The sequence below is a fragment of the Onychostruthus taczanowskii genome, unplaced genomic scaffold (assembly GCF_017590055.1).
Source record: "Onychostruthus taczanowskii isolate IOZ18803 unplaced genomic scaffold, ASM1759005v1 scaffold37, whole genome shotgun sequence".
Classification (NCBI taxonomy): domain Eukaryota; kingdom Metazoa; phylum Chordata; class Aves; order Passeriformes; family Passeridae; genus Onychostruthus; species Onychostruthus taczanowskii.
Window position 1 is genome coordinate 3,661,200 of NW_024501126.1, and position 24,774 is coordinate 3,685,973.

A 24,774-nucleotide genomic window follows, 5' to 3' on the forward strand; every position below is an offset into this window, starting at 1 on the left:
ACAAAGTCTGTGCTTGTTTGTTTGTTTTTCTATCAGATGGTCTTCAGGTCCATCTAAGAAAAGATTGAGGAACTTCAGTGAAAATATGTTGTCATATCAAAGAAAATACTTTTGAAATTTTAAAGAGGAGTAAAATAGCAAAAGATAATACTGTAGTCTTGCATTATTTATGGTGCCTTTACCTTTGAAAAAAAATCTTGTGGTGTTAAGGCTGTCCCAAAATGAACTAGAACAGTGCATTTCTGTAACTCAGATTTCTTACTTTGTCTGTAAAGCAGATATAGCAAGCTTGAGACTTGTTTTAAGCTCATGTAATAAGAGGAGGAGATAAAACCCCTGAAATTTCATAATTTAATAAAATAAGCAAAATCTGTAGAAAAAAAACAACTCTGTTGTAATTTGACGTCAGTTCTGCACTAAAATCTTTTACCACAGTGCACCATTGTAACAATGAGCTTCAGTCATCACTGTCTTTCAGCTTACCTGGCTGTGATAAGCAGCACAGTATTTATTTCTGCCTTTATGTAAACATTGTGCTGCAAGTGGTTCATGACAGCACTTCAGCAAGCTGTGTCATGTGAGGATACTTGAGAAATGCATCAAAGTAGCTGACATTCTTGCATTGAGGTTGAAAAAGGTTGCAGCACTTCTCTTAAAGCGAAGAAGCTTCAAGGGGAAGATCAATCTGAATTTGTTACAAGTTTTCTAAGTCTCTGTGCCTATTAAAAAGGACAAGATTCTGTCAAGCTAGTTGCGTTTTCAGCTAAAAAAAAAGCCAGAGTTAAATGGGGCAAACCAGCTAAACAAAAAAACCCCTTTCAAAATACAGCATGAGATGTAGCTAAACTTGGAGTTCTTAACAGCAAGCAGCTGCTTAAGTAATTAAAGTATATAGGGTGCTACTGACCAAAGCAATTAGTATGTAATTTCATTAATCGCGTTAGGATTGCAGTAACAATATTTAAGTCTTTCTGTCCAAATCAAGATTGCAGGCAATTTGTGCCATGTCCAAGATGAGGTTGGGAACAGTGCGATGTTAGGGTGTGTTACAGCACCACTGTCTGAGTGGATCTGTTACTGCGCAGGAGCATCTTGAACTGACTGTGCCGTGTTAACCCTCCTAATTAACATACATTGCTCGAGAATTTACATGTGCATGCACTTATAAATTTTCATAAGCTAGGATGGCAATAAGTTTATATTTCAAACAAGGCTTCGTGGGGGCTGCTAATTTTTTTGTTTATCTTTGCAATTAATTTGTGAGCTTTCTTGCTGTTGTTCGAGGGCAAAAGGGAGTTACTGTTTTTGTGTATGTTTTTGTGGTTTGTCCTTAAGTGGTTGAAAAATCTTGGAGAGCTCAGGCACAGTAGAGTGTTCCAAGTCCCTCTGAAATCTGAAGTACTGCAGATGATAGGTTTTTAAGTTGCAAGGTCTGCAACTCAAAGACAATTGGGTGATGAGCCCCGTGACCACAGCTTCTAGGCTCCAGAATAACCATAAATATTCTTCAGAAAGATGACAATGAGTTTTAAAGCCTAAGCAGAAAAATACACATTGGGGGAGAATGTGGAATATACTAAAGTCGAAATACAGGTCACTTCTAAGGCTAGGGTGGCATCACTGATGAGTCACTCGGTCGGAGAAGCGAGGCTGGGAAGGCTTGCCACTGGGACACCCGTGGGTATTATTCCTATGGTGGCTAACCTGGAGGTGCTGACTTTGTTAAAAAGCCACTGAGAGAAGTCCTTCAGAGCCTTCAGGCTTTACAGCAACACTTCTGGCCTACCTTGAGCTCTGTCCTGTTGACGCATTGCCTCTTTCTAGGTCTAAGCCTTTCTAGGTCTGTAAATACGTGGGTGTGTTTTTGGCGGAGCAAACCAGTATTCTCTGCTTTTCTGGGCTGTATTTCAGATGTGAAACAGAGCAAGGTGAGCAGGTTGTCTCACCTCTTGAGAACGCTGACCCTGTGTCCACAGGTTTTTGGGGCATCTCTCCTAAGAGGGGTACTGGGGTGAGTTAAAGCAGCGCAGTGCAGGACATCGGCAAGCTCGTTTGAGCATGCTGGTGGCATCCTTGTCACGTGAGTTAAAAGAAGTGGAGACAGCCTCATAAAAAGTGATGGTCTGTTAACAGAGTACCCTTAAGGGAAAATATCTTGTGTTCTGTTTCCAGCCTTGTTCTGTGGACATGCAAGGAGGTGAGTAGGCAGGGGATTGGGCTCCATGAATACCAACTAGATGGAGAAGAGCAGCAGGCTGATTCCCCAAAATCACAGGGTATGCCCTGCGTACCTGAACTGGGAATGTGCACAGCTTGTGAAATCAGGCACGTGGATCTCAGAAGGAAAGCAGGCATAATGGAAAAGTTTGTTTTGACTCACGCAGAGCTGTGATGAGTCTTCTGCATAGCACGCCTGCAGGTTTCCCTTCTGGGTGAGCCTGATCTTGACTGATTTTCACCAGTGCAACTTACCTGTGGGATATAAATCACGAAGGAAGGACCAGGCTTTGCCTAGCTGAAAAGAAAGGAAACTCGATTTGGTGAGTTCAGAAGAAACATTAGCTCATGGTTTTCTTAGGCCTAAATAAAGTCAGGCTGATGTTACTGATTGTCAGTGAAATTTTGAATGGTAAATGTAGATTACTTGTTCTTTTGTGTTGTTGCTGGTCTCAGGATAGTTATTGATGACATAATCCTTGATTGGGGTTGGGGTTTTTTTTGGTTGTTATTTTATGTTAAAAAAACCAAACTAGATTGACTAATGGGAGTTCTTAGAATCAGTGTAGTCATGGCAGAGGGAGGCATCACAGAGCTTTTATAAATGACTGTTTTCCTCCTGAGTGGAGTGGGGTACAGACACCTTCAGCAGTGGCTCCACACCGCCATTTGGGATGAGACTGCAGCAATATGCTTTGCCATCTGGGGATCCGTGCGCCAGGGCTGAAGCGTTCCCTTCTCTTGCAGTGGAGGTTCACGCTTCCTTACAGCAGTAATTCCTCTCAAATTATCCACCCTTTGCTGACAAGGCCAAGGGAGGAGATCTCCTTATTCTGCACCCCAAAGGACTGTGTGATTTTTCAGAAGCAGCTGCTCAGCTTGCCTGAAAGAAGAGCCTAAAATAGACAGCTGATTTGGGGACAGCAGAGCTGTGTGCAGATGAAATTAAATGCGTGCCCCAAAACGCTGCTCCTTTAGTAGGGCAGAGAAATGTAGGGAAAGCTTATATCGAGGTGCTGCCTATGCAATAAGAGGACATCTGGATGGCAGCTGCCTTTGTCTCTGAAGTGAAGCTAAGGTAGCTAGGCTTGCTCGTCATTATTTGTTGGGTAGTGGGTTTAAAAGTCAAGTCAGAGGCAATTTCTAATGTTCTACAAGTAAGTTTCTACAAGTCCCCAACAGCCTCTTAAAGGTGGCTTTTTTTTAATGCAGTGTTGCAATTCCAAACAACTCTCCCCCAGTTTAGTCTCTTGTAGCTATTTTACCAAAATAACAATACAGTTAATACTGAACTATTAAAGCAACAGATAAAAAGAAACCAAAATTACCCTGGTGTTTACGCATTTTACTTTTTCACATGACTTTGGTTCTGTTAAGTTTGACAAGAATTACCTTAAATACGAAATATTCCAAGTTTTCTGCTTTGTAAGTCCATCGGTCATAGCTAGGTAACTATTATATGCTGAAAACGCAATATTTAATTAACTTGGAAGAATAGCTGATTCATTAATTGCTGTGTGCAACTTTTGGAACTTATATTACGTCCTCAAACATGCTTTCTAAGCCAGCAACAAACCTGTTTGAAGCAAAATTCAAAACTCATGGTTTAACCTTAGGAGTAAAGGTTAGCTGGGGTATCAGGTGATGAGGGACACACCTAATTTAATAATAATAATAATAATGCTTCAGCACCAGCTCTGCAGAACCATCACTTCCTGAAGAGAAATGCTAATGGACTTTTTGGGTTAATCCAACCGCTTTTTACTTAAAAGCTTTGTTGAAGTTGTTGTGAAGTTGATTTGAAATGAACCCCACTATGCAAGAAAGCTGGAGTTTGCTGGCTGTCGGGCAGGGACTTCCCCAAGCAGTCGGGCAGTGCTCTCTTGGAGCAGCTGCCGGCACCGGTGCTGGGGCAGGCAGGGCATTTGCAGGCTTTGGCTGGAGCTACGGCAGCACGTTAGGAGGTTATGCACGATGTTTCCCGGAGCAGGGGATAAAGCCTGGGCTTTCTTGGCAGGATGGGAGGGACTAATCCGTGCAGTGGTACTTATATTGATTTGTAAGGATTGTTCAGCTGGGATTACTCAGCTGGGTATTATGGTGTTTAATCAGGGAGGGAGAACACAGGTTCCCGAAAGGAAAGCAATAGATGCTTTGACTGTTTTTAACTTTGCCTTTAATAGCTTTAGATTTGCAAGACACGTGTAGCTCTTCTCATCTGCGTGAATTTTAAACTTCCTTTTGAATGGTGACTTGTGTAGTAGTGTTATTTGTCTATATTTGATTAGCACTCTCACTTTTTTCCTTCTTTTTTTTCAACACGGACAATAAGAATAAAATATCCAAGTAAAACTTTAGAGAAGCACTATGAGTAGAAATCTGTATATGGAAAATGGTAGAATAAATTGGGAAAAATAGTATTTTTTTCATGTAAACATAATAAAAATATTTAATTATTCGGCATTTTAAAGCTTTTTATTCTGTTTCTGATGGAGGATTGGGTAATCTCAATAAAAATGCAGCTAAACCTGACCTTTTCTGTGTTGAATTGCAGCTCTCACTGATACAAGATATCTTTTTAAAGCCATTCTCTTATAAATATGACTGTCTAATATAGTACGCAGTCTACCATTTACCGTGTGGTCATCTGACAGTATTTCAATTCACCTCTTTATTGCCACCCAGTGTTGTGCTTCTTGAGCTATGAGTTGTAAGTTCCTTAATGGCTCAGTAGGTTAAACTGGGTTTGCCTGTTGTCTGAAAAGTTCCAGTGGATTTTCTGTTTGTTTTGTATGGGCTGCACAGACCAGAAGCCCTACAGCTGCCCAGGTGTTCCATGCACACATCCTCTTACAGGATAAGTGACAGTCTTTATATGAGCATCAGGGCTTGCTTTCTCAGTTTTGCCGTTGAGGTAAGGTATCAAGAGTGTGGCACCCAGTTCATCTCACCAGGAAGGTAAGACTTGAATGGAGAATCCCTGGGGTCAGTTGATCTGTCTGTGTCTCATGTTCACTCTTTCTTTTCTTTTTTGTCTTGAGTTAAGGGTAGGCCACAACAAGGCTATAGGTTCATGACTACTTCTCACAAAGTTATGACAAGCTTTAGCTTTCCTTCTGTTCCTGTCTCCTTCTGGGCCAGGAAAATCCATCTGGCCTGTGCACTCTATGATGTATTGCAGCATTCACCAATGTAATCGCTCTGTCCTTGAGGGGTTTTCTGAGGATTGGTCTCTTCTGACCCCAGGCTTGGCAATTGGGAAAATATCCCATTCTGCCTTCTGTGATGCTGATTCTATCTGGGTAACTGAGGCTGGTTTGGGTTTTCCTTGTCTTGATAAACCCAAACAAAGAAATGCTTTCTTTTTAAAAGTCTTTATCAGTCTTTTTCTTAAATCAGTGAATTAAAAGCAGGTGGCATGAGAAAAAGGTACAGGAAAACCACTGAACCTCATGTTCATGGAAAAAACCCACAGATGTTACCAGTTACTTGAAAATCAATCTTTTCACTGGATTTTGTAATCTGCTCAAGAATTATGGTTTCCCGGAGGCCTGCTTAATCTGGTGTTCTGCTTAAGTGTTGTGCTTACTCAATAGTTACTCTACAGCAGTGGTTGTGCAGGCACTGGCCTGCAAAGAGGGCTTGGAAAGCCGACCGGCTGATTGCTGTCATCAGCGATAGCTGGACGAGGGTGTGCTCGCCCAGCAGGAGGTGGGCAGTCCCCATGTGCAGTGACACAGGATCAGCTGGTGTCCTGTTTGGCTTTGGTTTCAAACTTTAGTGCTTTTTTAGGAAGGAAGGTATGCTTTCTTCTCTTTTTTTTTTTTTTTTTTTTTTTTTTTTTTTTTTTTTTCCCCAAAGCTGCAAATTTTCTTTGAGAAAATGGGTATCGGGAATTCTGTTTTCTAAATGGTCTGCATGAGTCTGGAAAAGGGACTGGCCATGATTTACATATTTTAATCTTATCCCTTATAGTTGGAACATGTGCAATCAGAATTCTAGATGGTTTAGATGATTTTCTTGGATTTCAAACCCCTCTCATACTGATGCCATTAGTGCTTCAATGCTTGCGTGTGCAGTAGAGTCTAGCAAGAGTTCAGCAATGGTGGTGGTGGTGATAACCTTCTACAGCAATCATCTGTCAACCAATATCCATCCACTCCACAACAGGACCAACCTGACTCTGCAGTCCTTGGGTTAGAAATGGGAGCATGTACAGTGGGAAGTGCTTCTGAATGTTATCTGTGAATAATTGCAGCCCAGTAAAATCTCCATCAGAGATGTGCTTTGCTGTAGTTTATTAGGAAAATAAGCAAATAAACCCTCCTTGTCCATCCTCCCTTCCCCCAAATACCTAGCTTTCATCATCTTCACTTTCTGGGATGTCAAACGTTAGTTGTGAACTGGACAAAAACTGAATTTTTCATTTTTTAGTCTTCCCTCTTTTTCTATCAGAATTCCTAAAACTCATTTTACCCACTAATCCAAGTGTACAACTTCATTCCTTCCTGCTGTAGGGCACCTATAGCCAGTTGTTCCTGTTACTTATTGAAGCTTCTGGTTTTTTATGAGCACCTTTCATATGTAGCTTGTTCCTATAGTTGTTACCTAGCAACATTAATTTTGTTCAATTTATTTTGTCTTCTATTTCAAGAAATCTATCAGGTGTGTTTTCAGAACATATCTGGAGTCCAACCATGAACCTTTAGAAAGAGGTGTAAAATAATTTACAGAGAGTTCTCTCCAGCACCTGTAATTATGTATGTATACTTGGTATTAGCCATCACTGCTGTTCTGGCAGACATGGGAATAGATGTCTGTGGCGTTTAAAAATCACCTGGAGAATACTGGAGCAGTTACAAGTTCACTGTTGATTTCTCTGTGTGGTTCTCTGGTTTCAGTGTGCTCAAAGATCACAGATGCCTATCTCAATTTCATGCTCTGACAACCAGCATCTCTGTTTCTTGCCCTTCTCTCCACAGCATGGTCCATTTAGCATTTTGCAAGCTGCACATGCACTGATGTGACATTCTGTAGGCCAGCAACCATAGTTACAGTACAAAATAGATGATTTCATTTAAGCTGAAGAACATTAGAATGCAATAAAGGAAAGGAGTGCAGAGGCCCATAAGGAGGCTTACAGGACATAGGTAGTTTTGGGGTTCCGGCTTGTATTTTTAATTCAGACTGTGGCTACTCTGGGGTTAGTGATGCCTCTAGGACACAAAGTTGTGTTTGTGTTTTCTGCTTTCACTTTAAATGAACAAAAATACCCTCTAAGCTTCTAATGTTCAACTGAGGCAGTCTTGATATTTTTGTAATTCTGTCTGACAGCCTTCTCTGATCTGGAGAACAGTGTGAAAGCATAGGGTTTGCAAATGTTTTTTTTATATTGTCTTTTTGTTTCTTCTGCTAAACTTCCCATCCATATGGAGCTTTCAAGAAATCAGGAGGGGAGAGATTGCATAGAATTGAAGCTGATATTGGAACAGAGGGTGTCATTCAGCTGTAGCATCACTGTAGAGGGCACTGTGAGGTTTTTAAAAAATTGTAAGAGATCTGCTTATTATCATCCACCTTCTGTTGCATGCATCTCTCAGAGGTGTAGAAGCTGCCAAGTACTAAATACATGCATCCTTAGGGGGCTGTGGATACCAATTGTATGAAAATTACAGATCAGCTGGTGCCTGTGGCATTAGTGGAAGCTGAAACCAGAGTATGGAGGGATATGTGACATTTGTGTAAACACAGCGAGTGTAGTAACATGCTCAGAGGGAGAAAGTAATAGAGGAGTATGAGTGTTACCTAGAATGGACTTCTCTTTGCATCATTACAACTGTGTGTTGTCAGTAATAGTAGCCTTTCAAAAAATTGTAGTGATGGAGATTTCTGAAAAGTCTTTTTAAAATGGCATTTGGACACGGTACTGGAGGGACATGCTACAGTGCTCTTGTGCCCTTAATATGAGGGGTAGTCTTAGAAAAGGGTTTGTATACACATCTCACTGTGGTAATCCTTACCTGCATTTTTGATCCTAAAACATGAGATTTACACAGTGCCAAAACCCTTGCAAAACTTAATTGCATCACCAGTATGAATCAGAATAGCTTACATGTGGTTTTAGAGGATTTGAAACAGGATCTTGAGATAGATACCACAAGTACTTTATATGTCTTTTTATTTCCCCCCTTTTCAAATTCTGGTACAGTTCTTCTGTTTATTTTACTTTAAATGAATTTTCCCTGTATCACCTGTGATTTACATAGTGTTTCACTGCATCATCAGTGCAGGATGGTAGGCTGTATGCAGCTGTGTTCCTTTTCTTCCACTGTTTCCATCTGTCTCCTTGAGGGTTAATTCATATGTGCTGGAGAGGCTGCTTACAACTTGGATACCATGCCCTACTCAGCTAACTTCAGTGAAATCTTACATCAGGTGTATCTTAGCTTTTTTGTTTTGTCAAGATGGCTCTTGAGTGTGCTGCTCTGAAACTCATTTTGCTGTGTTATGTTGTCTGATAGGAATAGGTGATCAATCAACAGCTGCCTGTCTGTTTATAGATACACAAGAAACACTTGTTTATAGATGTGTTGTTAGGTTTCCTATAGTATCAGACTTAATTCCATGGCGACAGAAAAGTGCTATAGTCTTTTTATAAATCATCTACTGAATTCCTAGTAGCTCTTGCATTAGTTATCTCTGGGAACTGATACAAGGGATAATGCTGGATGATTAAATTCAAAAATGAGCAAACAAGAAGGAAATGATTTATTTTATTAAATCAAATGTTTTTACAAGCCTCTTAAATCACAACTAATTTAGATCCTGTGATGTTTTTCAAAGTGTTCCCTATGAACTGTGGACAACATGTAAAAGGGAAGGCTGTTTGCTGAACATTCATTTAGAGACATTAAATGCATCCTGCTCTGTAGTCCAAAGCTGAGATTCTTTCCATGTTTATCCCTTTTTCAGTAAATAGAATTTCTGTGATGCAGTGAGCCCCTTGACAGCCGTGAAAATACCTGCTTTCTTCAGGAAGCTGCACAGCTGAAGATGAGCAGGATCATTTCAGCTTTGTGTCGCTTCAGAATAAGTGGGATCCTGCTTAGTCTTGTTAGCTGAGCTTAACATGTCGAGGCCAACAACTACCAAAATAAGTAAATAAATGAGGATCTAGGGGGATAGAGAAGGGCTAGAAGCAGAAAGGCAAGTGGGACATGGTTAAGTACAGATTAAAGTTTGCTCAGGCCTAATTTAGGGGTTATCAACCCTCCTGTGTTATGCTTGAAAACATTAAAAATGTATTCAAGGTGCTTTCTTTTTAAATGGAGCATGGCAGCTTACCTACCTAGCTAGCTTAACTAGCTTAGTAGAGTTTTTGTGAAAAGGTTTTCCTCTTTCCTTGAATGTAACTTTTAAATCTTTTCTTGTAATTGAAATCATGGTGTACTTTACCAAAAATATTACTTGCAACATCAAGTGGAGCTGGTTTCTGAACAAAGCCAAAGTTTAACAAATTGTGGGCAAAGAAACAAAAGGAAGTTCAGACAGCTGCCAGTGTGTGCACTTTGGTTCTAGTTTGGGAAAGAACATAGTTCACAGAAGAATCTACAAAACTGCCAGTACCCTGTTCACCACCAGAAGTATGTCAGACCTGGGTTTTGCAAGTGTTCTCATTTAAAAATGACAGTCAGAAGCTAAGGGCTGTTTGCATGTTTGTGCAAGGAGGTGATAGGTAACATCTGTGCTGTTCAGTTAAAATGGAAGAATAGACCTTGAATATCCACTTTCCTACTTCTTGATTTTATGACCGAATTCAATACAGATTAGGAAAATATCATTTTGTATCCCTGGAAGTGCATGTATGCAAGGTATTTGGGGAGCTGGAAGCTCCTCAGCTACCTGAATCTCTGCCTGCTAGATTCTTTCAGGTCAGTCACAAAATCTGTGTGTGCACGGTGCTGTGATGGATCAAAGTCCAATGATCTGCAAATTTTGCTGTTTACTAGCAAGCCTTCTCAAAGTCAGTTTTGTAAATTTTTTTTTTTTTTTTTTAATTTTTTTTTACATAGTGTTGTCTTGATGGAGGTGGGATCTCACTGGTTGGTAGAGAGAGATTCTTTGAAGGATTGCACTGTATATGAAATACACTTCTGAACAGTATGCCTGCATATGGTTGAAACAGTTAGAAATCCTGTAGAGGGCTTATTTAATTTTTGTTTAGTTAAGCTCTGTGGAGAGCCATCACAGTAACATCCTGGATTACTTGGCAGGCTGAGACATCTGCTGGCACTTCTGAGGTGTAGGCTACGGCAGTGAGGTTTCCTATTGCATCATGCTGAAATCGCTCCAAAACATAATGGTATTTAGTAGTAAATGCCATTGTATAGAGATGAAACTGTATGAAATTCAAGATTGCAGGCTTTGTCTTCGAAAAGCTTAAGGATCTTAAGGATCTTTTGCTCCTGCAAAAGTTTTATAGCAAGACTGAGGGCTATTATAGACAGTGCGGTACCCACGGAGAAAAGGAGCTGACAGAGAAGTGAAACCAGATTCTGGACTTCAGTGCAGCATATTATTAGGAGAACTCTATATGCACCTTGTCAGTGCCTTTCCTGTTAGAAATTGAATTTAGGTGTGTAATTGATATACTTAAATGCCTGCTAATGGTAATTCAATACTTTAAACTATGTACTTGTTTTGCTTAGTGTTTTGCATGAAGGACCTCATTTTGTGCATATTAAGCTACATAGGATACCTTTGCAACTATATGCTTATTCAGGGATAGCTTGAGATGACTCTTAATCATTCGTCCCCTGTTACAATCACCTGAAAACTTAATGATCTTGCAGGCTAATAGCTTTGTCTAAATTGTTAATAAATTAGCACCCTCAGGGACCAAGCCATATGGACTTCCACTGAATAAATGCCTCGACTTTCTTCCTTTTCTGCTTTTCACCATGCTAAACAATTGCTGTTAGTTGCTGTAATTTACTCCCTGACTCTGTGGTCAGTGTCTGTCTTTTATGTCTCCTACATCCAACCCCTAAGCTTTTACTTGACAGCCATCTGACACCCTACTTTCAGGTCAGTACTTTAGATGAATGATAAAATTTAAAAGCCTTGTAATTCGGCCTCTCCCTCTCTATACTCCTACTTCTGTGGTTCCCTTGTGATTGCTCAAGAAGTGTTTTCGATATGTCCTCTCCAAATAGGATAAGAATCTGGAGGATGGAATGAAATTTAAATTGCAGCTCTGTCTCAAGATCGCTAAAAATAGCAGGAAAATTATTGTAGACTTTGTCCAAGAAAAGCAAAGCTTAGATTGTTGAAAATGCATCAGCTAGCTGACATACAGAGAAGATGGTGTAACCTAGTGAAGGTGAGTCTTAGTAGTAGTGTAGTACCTGTTAAGTACAAAAATTGAGGGAACTTACCATAAAGAATTGAAAGGAAGAAACCTGGTTTTGGGGTGGTTTTTTTACTTTCAGTTTTGGTGGTTTTTTTCTTTTTTTTTTGACATGTGTTCAAACCTTGAAATCCTCTTGAGTACATTCTAATGAAGGCTAAGTGGCTGTTACTTTACAGTAAAGAGCCTACTGACTTGCAGTGAGAAACCTGGTGTTTCAGGTCACTAAATAGAGCTCAGGTGTAGGGGCATGACCAGAAACCTGTTTAATTCTGAGCATGTCTTTTGTTCATCCAACAGTGAGAATGGAGGTCATCAGCATCCCAATACAATTGCCATGTAAATGCCATGTTCAGGTCTCATTATGGCTATCAGGGCATGTTGTTGGTGGACAGAAATTGAGTGATGCTGTTTTAGATTATATCCTCAAGAAATGTGATATTTGTACAAAATCATTTATGGTATCTAAATGAAAATAGTGCAGCGGGTTTCAAGCTGCTTCTGGTGGTTCCTTTACCTAGAAAACATGGCAAAAGATTGGATATTAGAAAACACAATGTGTTTAAGCTGCAAAGCAGTGTGTGTTTGCCAGCTCCATCGCTTGTCTTTACTTTCCATCCCTATCATGAAGAGTTTTGTGAGGCAGAAAGTTTGCAGGCAGCAGTGGCATGTTTTGCCAGGCCAGTTGATACAGCTGGAAAATAAGGGCACATTTTTGGCTGCAAAAAGCTCTGTTGGGTCAGGAGTAGCTGTTCAGGCAGCGGCTGTGCTGTAACCAGAAGCAGATATCGATGTGTGTGTTCATCAGGCTGCTGAACTCCTGATAGGGAGTGATGTAACTTGTGGCTAGGGAGTAATTACAGTGCTCTGCAAGAGGAGTTCAGAGAGTGGTTAGTGCAAAGGGCTTGCAGAGTTCTCTTGTCTTGCAGAGTAATTATGATCGTTAAGGAGGAATGATTCAGCACAAGTTACTTATTTACAGTGAGGTAAGGTGGCGTGTATAGCAAGGTTGGTGCCCTTTTTAGGGACTGATGTTCCTCCAGCCAGCCACACCACATCCTTGGTTGATTTCATTTGTACTCTTTAAGGTGGAAGTCTATCTATCACACTGCAAGAGCAAGGATACAGATAAATCTTTTTATATGAAAGTCACTGGACTGCCCTTCAAAATACCATATCACAAAAATACGGTAGGATTTTTAACAAGATGTAATAGTCACTTGTGTAATGATATATTACAAGACTGCAGCCCTGTCTTAGTTTTTTCTCTTTTAAATTATTCGATCTTGTAAAGTATTTATTACAGTGTTGGACAATCTAAACTTGATACTTGGCCAAGCCAAACTGAGGTATTTTTAAGTGATATGCTTTGGAAATATATGGCAGTTTATCAGTAAGTGAAGTGGTGCTGCACATTAGCATTGTCATTATTAAAAATCCCAGCAAAGTCTGGTTACACATACACACACACGCACACACACACACATACATATGTATAGAGGGAGAGAGAGAGAGTAAATACTGTAATATTTATTCTGTGTCCATAGCTTTTCTCCATGGAAGACAAAACAAATCTCCATTGCTGGCTCTTGCTTGTTGTGGTTTTCTACTTTAAGAGAAATACATTATTTCTGGAATAATAATTTGAACTGTAAAAATGTAGTTAAGTAATTATGTTACAATTTTACTGAAACGTAGTCTTTGCTCTTGCCATTTCCTTTGCTTGGGACTTCCAGGTGTGTTACACTGCCTTTATTTTGTCTTTCAGATGACGATGTGGACCTGGAAGCTTTGGTAAACGACATGAATTCCTCATTTGAAAGTTTATACTCTACATGCAGCATGCAGTCGGAAACTGCTCCGCTCCTCCAGAATGGCCAGCTGAACCGCAGCCAGCTGCCCTCCTCGGGGTCCAGCACCCTGCAGCCCATGTCCCCGAGGCAGAAGGTGCAGCGCTCCCAGCCAGTGCGCATCATGGCAGTCAGGTAGGGACAAGGCACTCGCCTCCTTTTCCATAGGTTGTCATGAACTGGCTTCAAAAGATCTATATTTTAAAATAGCAGGTCCACTTGGGTAAGGAACTTAATGTTAGACTGGACTTGTGCATAGAGAAGTGTACTAAGTAGGTCAAGGACATAATATTTCCATGTATTATCACCCTTCCTCTAGGAAAGGTTTGATGTTTCTGCAGTCACTGATCTGTAGGAGTGTGTCATTGGTACCAGTTCGCAGAAGCTATATCCATATTTGTATTTTTTTCCAAACTGTTAAAACCAGTGTTCTCATGTCTGGTGTCCACTGACAGCCTATAGGTTTTATTAAACATAAGGGATCATGTAGATAGATGAAGGTATGCTCAACTAGTTTTGATATATAGCAAGTGCCTCTCTCTTTCTGGAGGTTTCCTGAATGGTTTAAGACGAACAAACAAAAAAAAGAGCATGTCTTAGTTATGTATCGGTTCTTCACAGAGCACTCTCAACTCACTCGAGTGCAGTATGTAAGTCATTACCAAAAAAAAATGTTAAAGTTGTCCCCCTGTTGTAAAGCTGAGGACGGGAATTCAGGCTTCAAGTGGAAAACTCTTGATGTTGATGGGAGAGTACATATGTGTTGTACAGGTTCTTAAAATCTTTTTAGGCAGCAGGAGGAAGGGAGCTCCTGTCAGCATCAGTAGGCAAATTAATTTCTCTCCTGCTAGTTAACAGTTTGTTTTTTGAATGAAGTGAAAATAATATAATAAAAGAAAGTGTAGAAGGGGTGGCTTCTAACTCTTAACACTGATGTATTGCTTATAGGAACGGTATATGTAAGACAGGCAGCTTTTCTATTTGAATGGATATGCAGTGCAGCTAAGTCAGCTAATGATGCTATCTCTACAGGTATTTCATAGTTAACCTCGAATGGGGCTGTACTGGAAAAGGTGCTCTCTGGAGTACTGTAGATGTTGATATTTTGTAAATATCTCAGTCAAACCACTTGAATTTTTTTTCGTGTTTAAAAACTTAGAAGCTCCTATTTTGAGAACACTCTGCCTTTTTGAAATCTGTACTTCCATGCACACCAGAACATCCTGTGTTTGTCAACATCAAAGAAGGTAATGGTGAAGCTTCTATTCAGGGTTATCTGGACCCATCTTGTTTGCAACCAGAACATAGTGATTTGACTGTGGTCTCCTAGGAGCGCAGGTTTATGTGTGTATCAGTTACGAAGTAAATTATTCAGGCAGCAGTACAGGCACAGCAGAGCACAGCACAGAGAGCTCCCAGCTTCAGGAAACCACACCTTTCTAATTGTATTGAGTCTTTGGTTCCACTTCTTACAGTGGAGGTCAGTCAAAAACTTGCAGCACAGCACCCTATTGCACAGATATGACGTGTCTACTGGTCTGAAAAATCTTACACTGTCCTTTTACCCTGTGCTGGAGAGAATGCACACATGGGGAGCACAAAAGAAATACGAAGCAGATCAAGAAGTTGTTGGCATAGTTCATAGTTACGATTGGAACCTGCTATTTATTGCAACCCCCCAGATCTGTAAGTCTCATTCATGGAATACCAAGGCAACTAAATTGCATGACAAAGTTACCTGTGGAGCAGATTTCACAGTAGTTAAATTTTGCCATCCCCCAGCTAGAGGCAAAGACAATGAGAGTACCCAGAGTGGGAGATGCTGCCATGGACAAACCCAGCTGTTGTCTCCCAGGCAGCTCTGTTATGTAGGCTCTGCTTGCTGAAGGCGTGCAGAAAAATGAGAGCAAACTGAGTTTTTAATGATTTGCCTTTCAAATTCAGGAGTTAGTTATTTGGAAACTTGCATGATTGCCACTAGATGGTGCCTTCTGCTTAGGCATTGAAGGGCAGCTTGCTGCAGTCAGCTAGTGCATCTTCAGTGGTGATGCCCTGGCAGCAGGGAAACCAAAAGCCATCTGTGTAGTCACAAATAGCTCTTACAGCTTTTCTGGTAGGTTTTAGTTTTTCTTTTGTCGGTGTGGGCACTGCAGGTGTACTATAAACTGGAACTTGAAACTCTGCTACAGGTAGACTCATGAGGCATACTTTGGTGGATGCAAACTTGTCTGAACAGTAACTGTATGGTGGTGGGAGGGTACAATTCCAGCTAATTGCCTATTGCTAAAGCCACGTCTTTGCCTTTTTGTTTCTCTGGGAAATGCCAAGTTGCTTGGAGATAGAATCTGGTATTATAATGAGGTGACAATATTGGTTTAAGTCTCAGCTTAGAGAACTCTACAGTAGGGTACATGTTTGTTTTCAAATCCACTTGGAATTTGGCTCTGAGTGACTGCCATTGTTTTCTCCTCTTTCACATTGGTTTGGAAGAGCTTTACTGACTTTCTGGCACACACAGCTTAAGCTTGTAATCTAGTGCTTACAACAGTGAGTACAGATAGATATTTCTCTTTATTTTATTTGCACAGTTACCTCAGTTACTCAGCCAAGTAATCAAATTATGAGCAACAAAACAAGCATGGATGCCTGACTGGTCATTTTTTACATGCAATTACCTATTTTGCACGAGGAGTTGCTGTAACTGTATAGTAGTTACCTAGAAAAAGAGTGGGTTTGATTCCTTGTCTTTAGTGTCATTATCACAAACCCTGAGGCAGGAGAGCCGGGTCTAATGATTCCAGTTTGCTCCTCTTAATGCATAGTGCTTCTCTGTTTACAGGCGTCTTCAGGAAGAGGAGCAGCAATTCCGAACATCGTCTTTGCCGGCCATCCCAAACCCCTTCCCAGAACTTTGTAGCCCCGCAAGCTCTCCAGTGCTGGCCCCTGGATCTTTACCTCAGAGTCAACCTGCTAGTAAGCATGTGAGTATGGGATGAAGCTTTGGGTCATCCATTCTTGTGCAAACCAGCAGTGGACTACTTCATTTTGAAGGCAGAAAGAAAGCTTCCAGATAAGTAAAAACACTTGTGGACTTGTGAGTAGGGCAGCACTGACCGAGAGAGTATCTTCAAATAGGCTTCAGACATTTTTTAAATGATTTGTAAGAAAGATGTGTAAAAATTAAGTAAGCCTCTTTCAGATAAATGCATGTTGTGAATGGAGCAGTAATGCTTAATATCCTTCAGATTTTGTTATTCAGCCTAAATATTTACTGATTCTGAAGTCAAGTGAATTATCTTAGAGTTGGATGAGGATCTGTGCCTTTTATACTAGGTGTCACAAAAACACTGACAAGCTGAATTCTTTAAAGACATGGTGGTGCTTTATTTGCTGTTTTTCATGAAGCTGCTTAAAAAGAAAAGGCGTTCTTAGAGCTTATAACTAGGCACAGCTCATTGTAATGGGATTTAAGAGGAAGGTTGTTCCATGGAAAACTGGTGGAGTAATTTTCTGGGTTCTTGGCAGTTAAGATAGCCCAGACTGAGCTGTCACATGGTCCAGAGCAGTAACCTCAGTGACACAGAAGTTTTTCTTCTCTATCCTACTCCACTCTATAAGAAACAATCATCTTGTTTTGTTACCATTCCTCAAACACACTTGAAGATTAAAGCTGGGCTCAAAAACCTTTATTTTATAAACTGTGCTGACCTGCATGGGAATTAAAAAATGGGTTGCTCTGAGTATTGGCTTACAACAATTCTGTTCTTGAGTACCCAAAAATATGGAGAAGTTTTGTGCCACTGCTCAATTAATTTGTAATTAGCAAAATTATCTGGGAGATAAAGGGCTTGGGTACAGCTACAAGCAGGGGACCCAAATGTGTGTTCTGTGTTGTGCTACAGCACCATAAACAGCTGCCTCCTGTCCCGAGAGACACAGTGCACCTCCACTGGTTTTACTGTATTTCTTACCCATACAAGACAGACAGGTAGCCAAATCATTCCCTGGGAAAAAATTGAGCCACCCCATTGGGAATTTAGCACAGGGCCCTGTCAGTGACCCAGGCACTGGCTAAGCTGTCATGCCAAGGCAGTGTTGATGTGACTCTGGGGAGAGAAAACCAGGGGCAATTCTGCCTCCTGGCACTTGCCAGCAGGACAGCAGCAGAGCTGTCTTTCTGAAATAAACTTCAGTTTCTGATGAACTTGTGTTTACCTCTCCAAATATTCCCCTGGTTCAGGGTTTCTTTGCCTTTTAGCTCTATGTTTTACTAAAATTACCCAAGCCACCCTAAACTTGGCTCAGGAAAACCTTAAGGAACCCTAAATGATCTGTGAGTCAGTTTTTGATTGAATTTAGAAACTAGTGGTTTAACAGCAGATAAATATAAAAATAACCAGCCTTTTAATGTATGTAAGAAGATGGCTATAAAGGCAGAATAGAAGATCTTTTCACAAGTTTTACCTTACAATTTTTTAAAAGATTATTCTACCTTACTTTAAAATGAAAATTTTTGACAAATGTTTTGAAAGCCTAAAAATGCAATCATTTATATTGTATAGATATGCTTGCTGCTGAATTTTTTAATCAAAGACAATCCATTATAGTGGTAAAAACTTTTAGGGTACAAGCTGAGGAGGTAAAGCATGTTGGGCAATAATGGTTTATTTTGTAGATGCAAATACACTGTTCATTTCAGCCTATCAACTCATTGGAGGCAGTTGAGAAACACTGGCTCAGGGTGAGGGAAGAATAGGGAAGTGTTCTTTTCCTTTCTATCAAATTATTTTGCTCTCTTTTATGAAGGGTTAGAGAAACAAAACTGAAAAAAACCTTCTGTTTTTAAAGTATGAATGGTAAAAGAGAGTAGGTTTGGTTTCTTCATGAAGGAAGAAAACTATCTCACTTTTTAAACATGGAATATCACTGGATAACAAAATAATCTCTCTGTTCAACCTCCTCGTAATTTGTTTAACTCAGTTTTAGTTCCCTTCACGGGAGTCTGCTAAACATCATGAGTTTAAAAAAAAAAAATTAGTAACTTAAGAAATGTTATACATGTTTACAACCCATTAAAAAATGTAGACTTTGGGAATTGGAGTAAATTATTTTAGGACATGCTCTGGCTGAGATAAATGTCCATCAATACAATACAAACTACTGATTAATAAAACAAGTTATGAGCTTAGTTAAAGGAGTGTAATAACAAGTTTTAGTACCTGGCAGTTAGGGAAAATAAGTTGTGCTCTGAGGAAAACATAAATACGATGTTAAATGCTGCTAACCAAGGTAAAACATCAAGATGCTTAACTTAGGTTCTCTGCTTGCAAATTATGAACACAGATTAAAATTGGAGATGGGAATCAGCCATTCGGTTTACATGGAATATATGAGGTGCTGGTGAGTTCCTTTGGTGCTTCTTGAGCATTTACAGGCAAATAAGCCAACAGCAGTTCCAGCCAGCAGCGCTGCAGCTCTGATCACACAGGGCATCACAGCACACACGTGGTTTGGAGGAAGTATTGCCTTTGGTCAGCTCAGATTTGTGGCACTTGAGAGGGTCTCAGGTTAATGTAGCCTTTGGGGATTTCAGAAATAAGTGAGTATTTTGTTTGCTGACCTTGTGAAACTGTAGAGAGATTATTGGGAAGCTGGAGGGTCTTCGTAAGAAAGGAAATTTCAGTATTGTTCCTCCTGGAACTCCTTAGTGTTATTTAATAATTGCAAAATACAACTCTGCAATGATAAAATCTAGTAGTGGTTATGCAAGAGGAATTTAAAGATCCAGTCTTGTTAAACATACAAGAGTCTCATGTCATATTGCCAAGCCTTAGCATAAAGAAATGCCAGCTCTATTCAAGCTTTACTAAAAGTTGTACTTTTTCCCAGTGTATTGTTTCCCCTAGGAAAAGAATGCGTGTGTAAATGAAAGAGTGAGTAAAGAAGCATTCAGGTCATAAAGCTTGAATTACATTTTTGGCTGAAAAAATTGATATTGTCTTTTCATGCAAAATTTTATTCTGTAGCTGGAGCCTGGCATACAAATTTCTTGTTGATTCTGAATCTCTTCCTTATTTTTTTCATGTAGTTGCAACTGCTTTTTTTAACAAGCAGTTCAAAGCATTGCTTTATGCGCTGTTCTGCATTTGTTTCCTACTCTTGCCTCAGCAAAGAAAGATAAAAACAGTAAAGCTGTGAAAAATAGCTGTAATAAACCTTTCTTACTTTTTTGTGCTAGGTCCTTTTTTCTATCTTCTCATGGTGACAAAGCATTTTCTTTATTGTACTCAAAAGAGTACATTTTTCGGAAAATATTTTTACGAGATCTGTTGGGTAATGGTACTAATTTCACCACAGCAGGAAGCAGTATGCCACCTCTAACTCTGCTACCAGTCAGGCACTGAATACTGCTTTTAAAGCTGATGGCTGCAGCAGTGTACTGCAGGTGCCCCCCAGAAGACAGACAACAGTGGGAAATAACAGGTCTTCAGTACTAGCACAAAACTAAACACACGTGTAGGCAAATGGGATAGTCATTTAATGGGAGAAGCAATCTGGGAGGTAAAAGTCGAGTGTTAGCCTTATTGAAATCATTTTAGATTTGTTTTTTAGAGGGTGCTTTTTTTAATTCTGGATAATCTTCTTTGCTTTAGAAAAAGAACTTAATCTTGTGGATAATTTTTCTCTGAGCACACAAAGGTTGAGAAACTAGAGCATAATTTAGTAGTAAAAGACTTAGAAGATAAATAACGGTGAACTTTTAGGTTACATTTCAAAGGCTGTCCTGCTCTGAACAACATCTACAACGTGTGTGCTGATAGGGTTGTGTGACCAAACAAATCTGGTGATGGACATTCAGAAATTATTTGTAATTAAAGAGATACATGCCTCTTTGGAGTTCAGCAGTATGGTCTTTTGTTGTGGGTCGGCAGGTGGAAATGGCCCACATTGAGCTTAGTTCTATAGTGAAAAATATTAGATATCGGGTTGTGAATAGTGAACAGCAGATGGGTCTGTAAAAAATGGCACAGCTGAAGTTTTAGTGATGTAGCCAACCAGCTGGTGAGCACCTGGATGAGAAATACCACCCGGTTGTGCTGTTGGGTCAGTAGCTACTTCAGTTGCTGGTGTGGTGAGTGAGACAGTGCAGATGTCTTGTGCTTGGAAAACCATGATCCTTCAAGTGATAACTGACAAAGAACTCTTAAGTCCCTGAGTTGAGAGCAGCAATGTCTGTGAGCTTGGACAGGAGGCTGACAGGAGAGGAGCTCCCTGATCAGTGCATGCCCAAGCATTCCCCCTCTTCATCTGTGCCTGGTTTTGCCCTCTAAGTATCACCCATCTGCCCACCACCACAGAGCCCAAAACTTCAGCGGACCTCTGAGAGCACTCCCACGTTCCATGCAGGGGAAGGGCAAGAAAAGGCAGGAGCAGGAAGGACATGGTCTGGGTGACACCAGGGGCATTCCATTTTTCTTTCCCTTTTCCCCACATAATTGTATGTCAGGCTCATGCACACCTACAAACACAAGATCACCCCATGTCTGAAGTGGGGAAAGTTGGGTTGCAGGCTAGGAGAAGGGACAGCTGAAAGTTTTTAAACCATTGTTTACTTAACAGGATAAATATGTTTGTCTAAGAAAAATGGAAACCAGAAAATTACACCAAACCAAGACCAAACATTTGTCCAAAAGATTGCTAAAAACATCAGACAGCTACCTTACTGCCAATTGAAGTCCATCTTTGTGTGGCTGGTATAAATGAAGAGCTAGTTGGTAACTTAGGTTATAATTTCTGGTTGTGTACAAATATTTTGGAAAAAGCATGCAATAATTACATGTAGGTCACTGCAATGCCACAGGATATTAGGCTTAAGTATCTTGTGTGAGTCAATGAAGCTTTCAACTGTAAAAATAGGGCAAATTTCTCACATCCCCCCTCTATACAACCCAGGCAAACTTCCAAAAAGCAGTTTGATGTACCCAAATTATTTACTCTTTTCTAGCAAATTAAATTCACAAGTGGGTATGAATTAATGTCATTCTTTTTTCCAGATTTAGTTACTCTTCAAGGGAGCTTGTGTAAACAGACTTCTTAGTTTTTATTGTTCTAATTACATGCTATGATGCACATTTTTTTATTTTTCTTTCCATAAAACTTTTATATTGGCTCTTTTGAAGATGTGGATGTTGATTTTCTAAAGAAAAGCTGTATGAAAATATGAACTTCAGTATAATGCAGGCATTATGTACTAAGTTGGATTTTGTGTGTGTCACAGCAAATTTTGTACTTGATCCTTCAGTGGAACAATCTTTTGCAACAAGACATTTTGAAAATAAATACTGACATCTAAGTGAGTCAACAGGGCATTACTTCCTTTAAACAGGCCAAATCTATAGCTGGATATAATCTGGTCATTTCCTTAGGTCTAAGTCTAGGCATTCCCTTTGGCCCAACTTTAAAACATGGGTTTTCAGGAGTATCTGCCATGACACATCGTGCTGTTTCTCTCAAATCTTTCTTTGCAGCAAGTCTCTTACGCTAAGTAAATAAACCAAACATAAATTGCGTTGCAGCATGTTTAACTCAGATGCTTTCTTTAAAGGCAGTTGCAATTGTGTTTGGAAAAAATAGGGAAAGAGCAGGCGTCTGCTGCAGGGCTGTGATCTAACTGCATGAAAGCAGGCCTCTCTGTTATGTGGAGAAATAACACTTTCCCAAACTAAATGAGTTAAATTTGATGGACACGGTAGGAAAGATGTTGCATTACTTGTCATCTTATCTCCTCTCTCATGGAAACATGTTGTCCTGATGTCAGGCTGGGGGTGAGTTCACATCATGCTGAAAGTCGCATTTACTTATTACTGAAGAAGAGAATGATGAATACCTGAGGTCTTACAAGTTTTCTGGACTAAGGTAAAGGCCAGCAGGCCTTGGTGCTGTTTGGTGGGTCTGCAGGCTCTCCAGCTGGAGCCCTACACATGGGCTGCTGAGGACTGGGATCAGCACAGAGGCAAAGCTTCTATTTCTCCTTCCTCATGCCTCTTAACAGCAAGAAGCTTTGTGGTGGAAAGAAATAAGTCTTTTTGTTCCTGCTTTTTGGGAAGTGCCAGAACAGTAGTGTTACAGTCCCAACATGAATTACTGGAAATATGAAAGGCATCTCATGCTCAAACCCAAGACTATGTTATTTGTTTGGATTTTTTTTGTTTGTTTCCAATGACACAAACCTGGCCCAGCTCCCAGGAGCGTTTTGGCTCCCTACCTGGAAATGATGCTCCGGCTGTGGGGGTGTGCTGGGAGGAGGGCTGTGTGCTCAGGACCAGCAGGGAACGCTTTGTCCATCCGGTGGACGGAGCCAACCTGGCCCAAGCCTGCTTTGCTCCATGTGTGCTGGTACCTCACTGGGTCTCCAGGCACACAGTAATACTTGCAGTTGTTTTAAACAGCTGTTGCACAGTAATAATACTGAGCAGCCTGTAGTATTTGCACCAGTAGCTGCATTAGTGTGGCCATACTGCATTTTTCTGTGTGCATCTTAGTTACGTGTGCACTTGCACATTTTGTTGCAAGTTCCTCTTGCTGTATTTTATTAATAGTAGAGTAAGAGTATAACTTTGCTGTTCTATGTTTTGATCAGGAATTGACAGAACTGAGGAGCAATCAGGCTGAGAAGGCAGTGAAAAATGGAAAAGCATAATATGGAAGGAGTTCTAACTTTCTCTGTGCCTAGTGAGGTAGGCAGGAATGGGTTTTGGTGTAAGCATAAGTGAAGCAGGGAATTTAAAAAACCCCAGAACTAAACTGAGTGACCGTAATTATACCATAAATGAATGGTTGAGATGAATCAGAGATGTCATAACTTTGTGCTGATAGCCTTTAAGGAGTCATTCAGCAAGGTAGGAGCAGCCATTTTGAGTCTGTGTGACATCTGTGTTGTCTGGACTTGAGGTGTGAGTTCAGTGAACTTCAGACATTTTGGATAGAAGCCTTTTTGGACCTCTGCTACCCAAGGGGCAGGTGAAAGAAAGCACCAGCTCATCATTTAGAGCCTCTGCTGTGTGTATCCTCTGTGACCTTGTGGCACCAGTTTGTTGCCAGCAGCTGGTAGGTGAGCTGACCATGAGGTCCTTCCCGAGGTGAGCTGTGGCAGCTCTTGCAGAGCTGTGCTGGCACCTGCAGCTGAGCTGCTGGTGATCCCTGGATGCTGTGGACGTATGGAGTGCAGGACTGGGAAGACACCCAAGTTTTTGCTTGCTTGCTGGCATCTACTTCTAGGGATGGCAGGCAAAGCCAGTGTTTAGTTTGTTCCTTTCCAACCCATCAGCACAGTTGTTTCTTAAGTGTGAGGAGAGATGCTGTTCATCCAGAGCAGGTAAAAGGCTTCTTTGGACTTCTTTTAATTTCCTGGACAGTGACCTGTGCCCACAGTTAAAGTGGGAATCTGTTTAAAATGTCCATCTTCACTCAGGTGGTGTTTGTGTGTGGATGCGTGGGGAAGAAGGAACTTGGAGTTAGTTCATTGTTTTGGTAATAGGATGTTCTTGCATTGTGCCAGAACTTGCAGATATGGTTTTGTTCCATTTCCTAAACAGGGGGAAATGTCAGTTGGAATTTAATAGCAAGTTAATTAAATCATTGTGGGATGAGTTTAAATTGTCTATGCTTTTGATTTATAGCCTCCTATTGCTGTCAAATTCTTATTATATTATTCTTCCTCCTAATGAGAGTGCAGAATTACTGTACTAAAAAGTGATTTTGTTTAATTAATGTAAATACCTTCAATCTTTGCTTCAGCCTGGCTGTAATCTGAACATCATTTACAAAATTTACATAAATGTGAGTTTAATCTGGACTTGCTAAACGACAAGCCATCACTGGTTCATAGAAGATACATCCCATGCTTCTCCATTGGCATTAGGATTGCTTGTTCTCTCCAGTGGTAGACTCTGCTGCTGCCAGGGTTACTGGAGCTGGTTTCTCCTGCTGCATTTCAGGAGGCATCAGAATTGGAAATACTATAGTTGTGCTTCATGCCTGGACTGTTTGGGTTTTTCTGGTGTTGCTGAGGGAGAAATGAATAGCGCTCCGAAACAAAATGGACTGACGATCAGCTGGAAGTTTGGATGCAAGATCCCTCCCAAGAGCATGTTTCTGGGGAATGTGAATAAAGTCGCTTTGTCACAGCAGACTTACTTGCAGTGAGATTTCATTAACATCAAAGAAAACACTGTTCTGTAATTTTTTATGGGAAAAGGGGATGAAAGTGGGAGAGACCTTTAAAAGCTGCTTCTGTGT

The 24,774-nt window shown here is 40.4% G+C and overlaps 1 protein-coding gene across 7 annotated transcripts in view; it reads left to right on the forward strand.

The window, feature by feature from the left end:
• Positions 1-24,774, forward strand: part of GRB10 (growth factor receptor bound protein 10) — a 148,527-nt gene that overhangs the window by 78,875 nt on the left and 44,878 nt on the right. For all 7 annotated transcript variants that reach the window (XM_041411773.1, XM_041411774.1, XM_041411775.1 and 4 more), the window contains 2 exons: positions 13,395-13,611; positions 16,316-16,457. In XM_041411773.1, the coding sequence (XP_041267707.1) occupies positions 13,395-13,611; positions 16,316-16,457 (359 nt within the window). The remainder of the gene's footprint in view (positions 1-13,394; positions 13,612-16,315; positions 16,458-24,774) is intronic.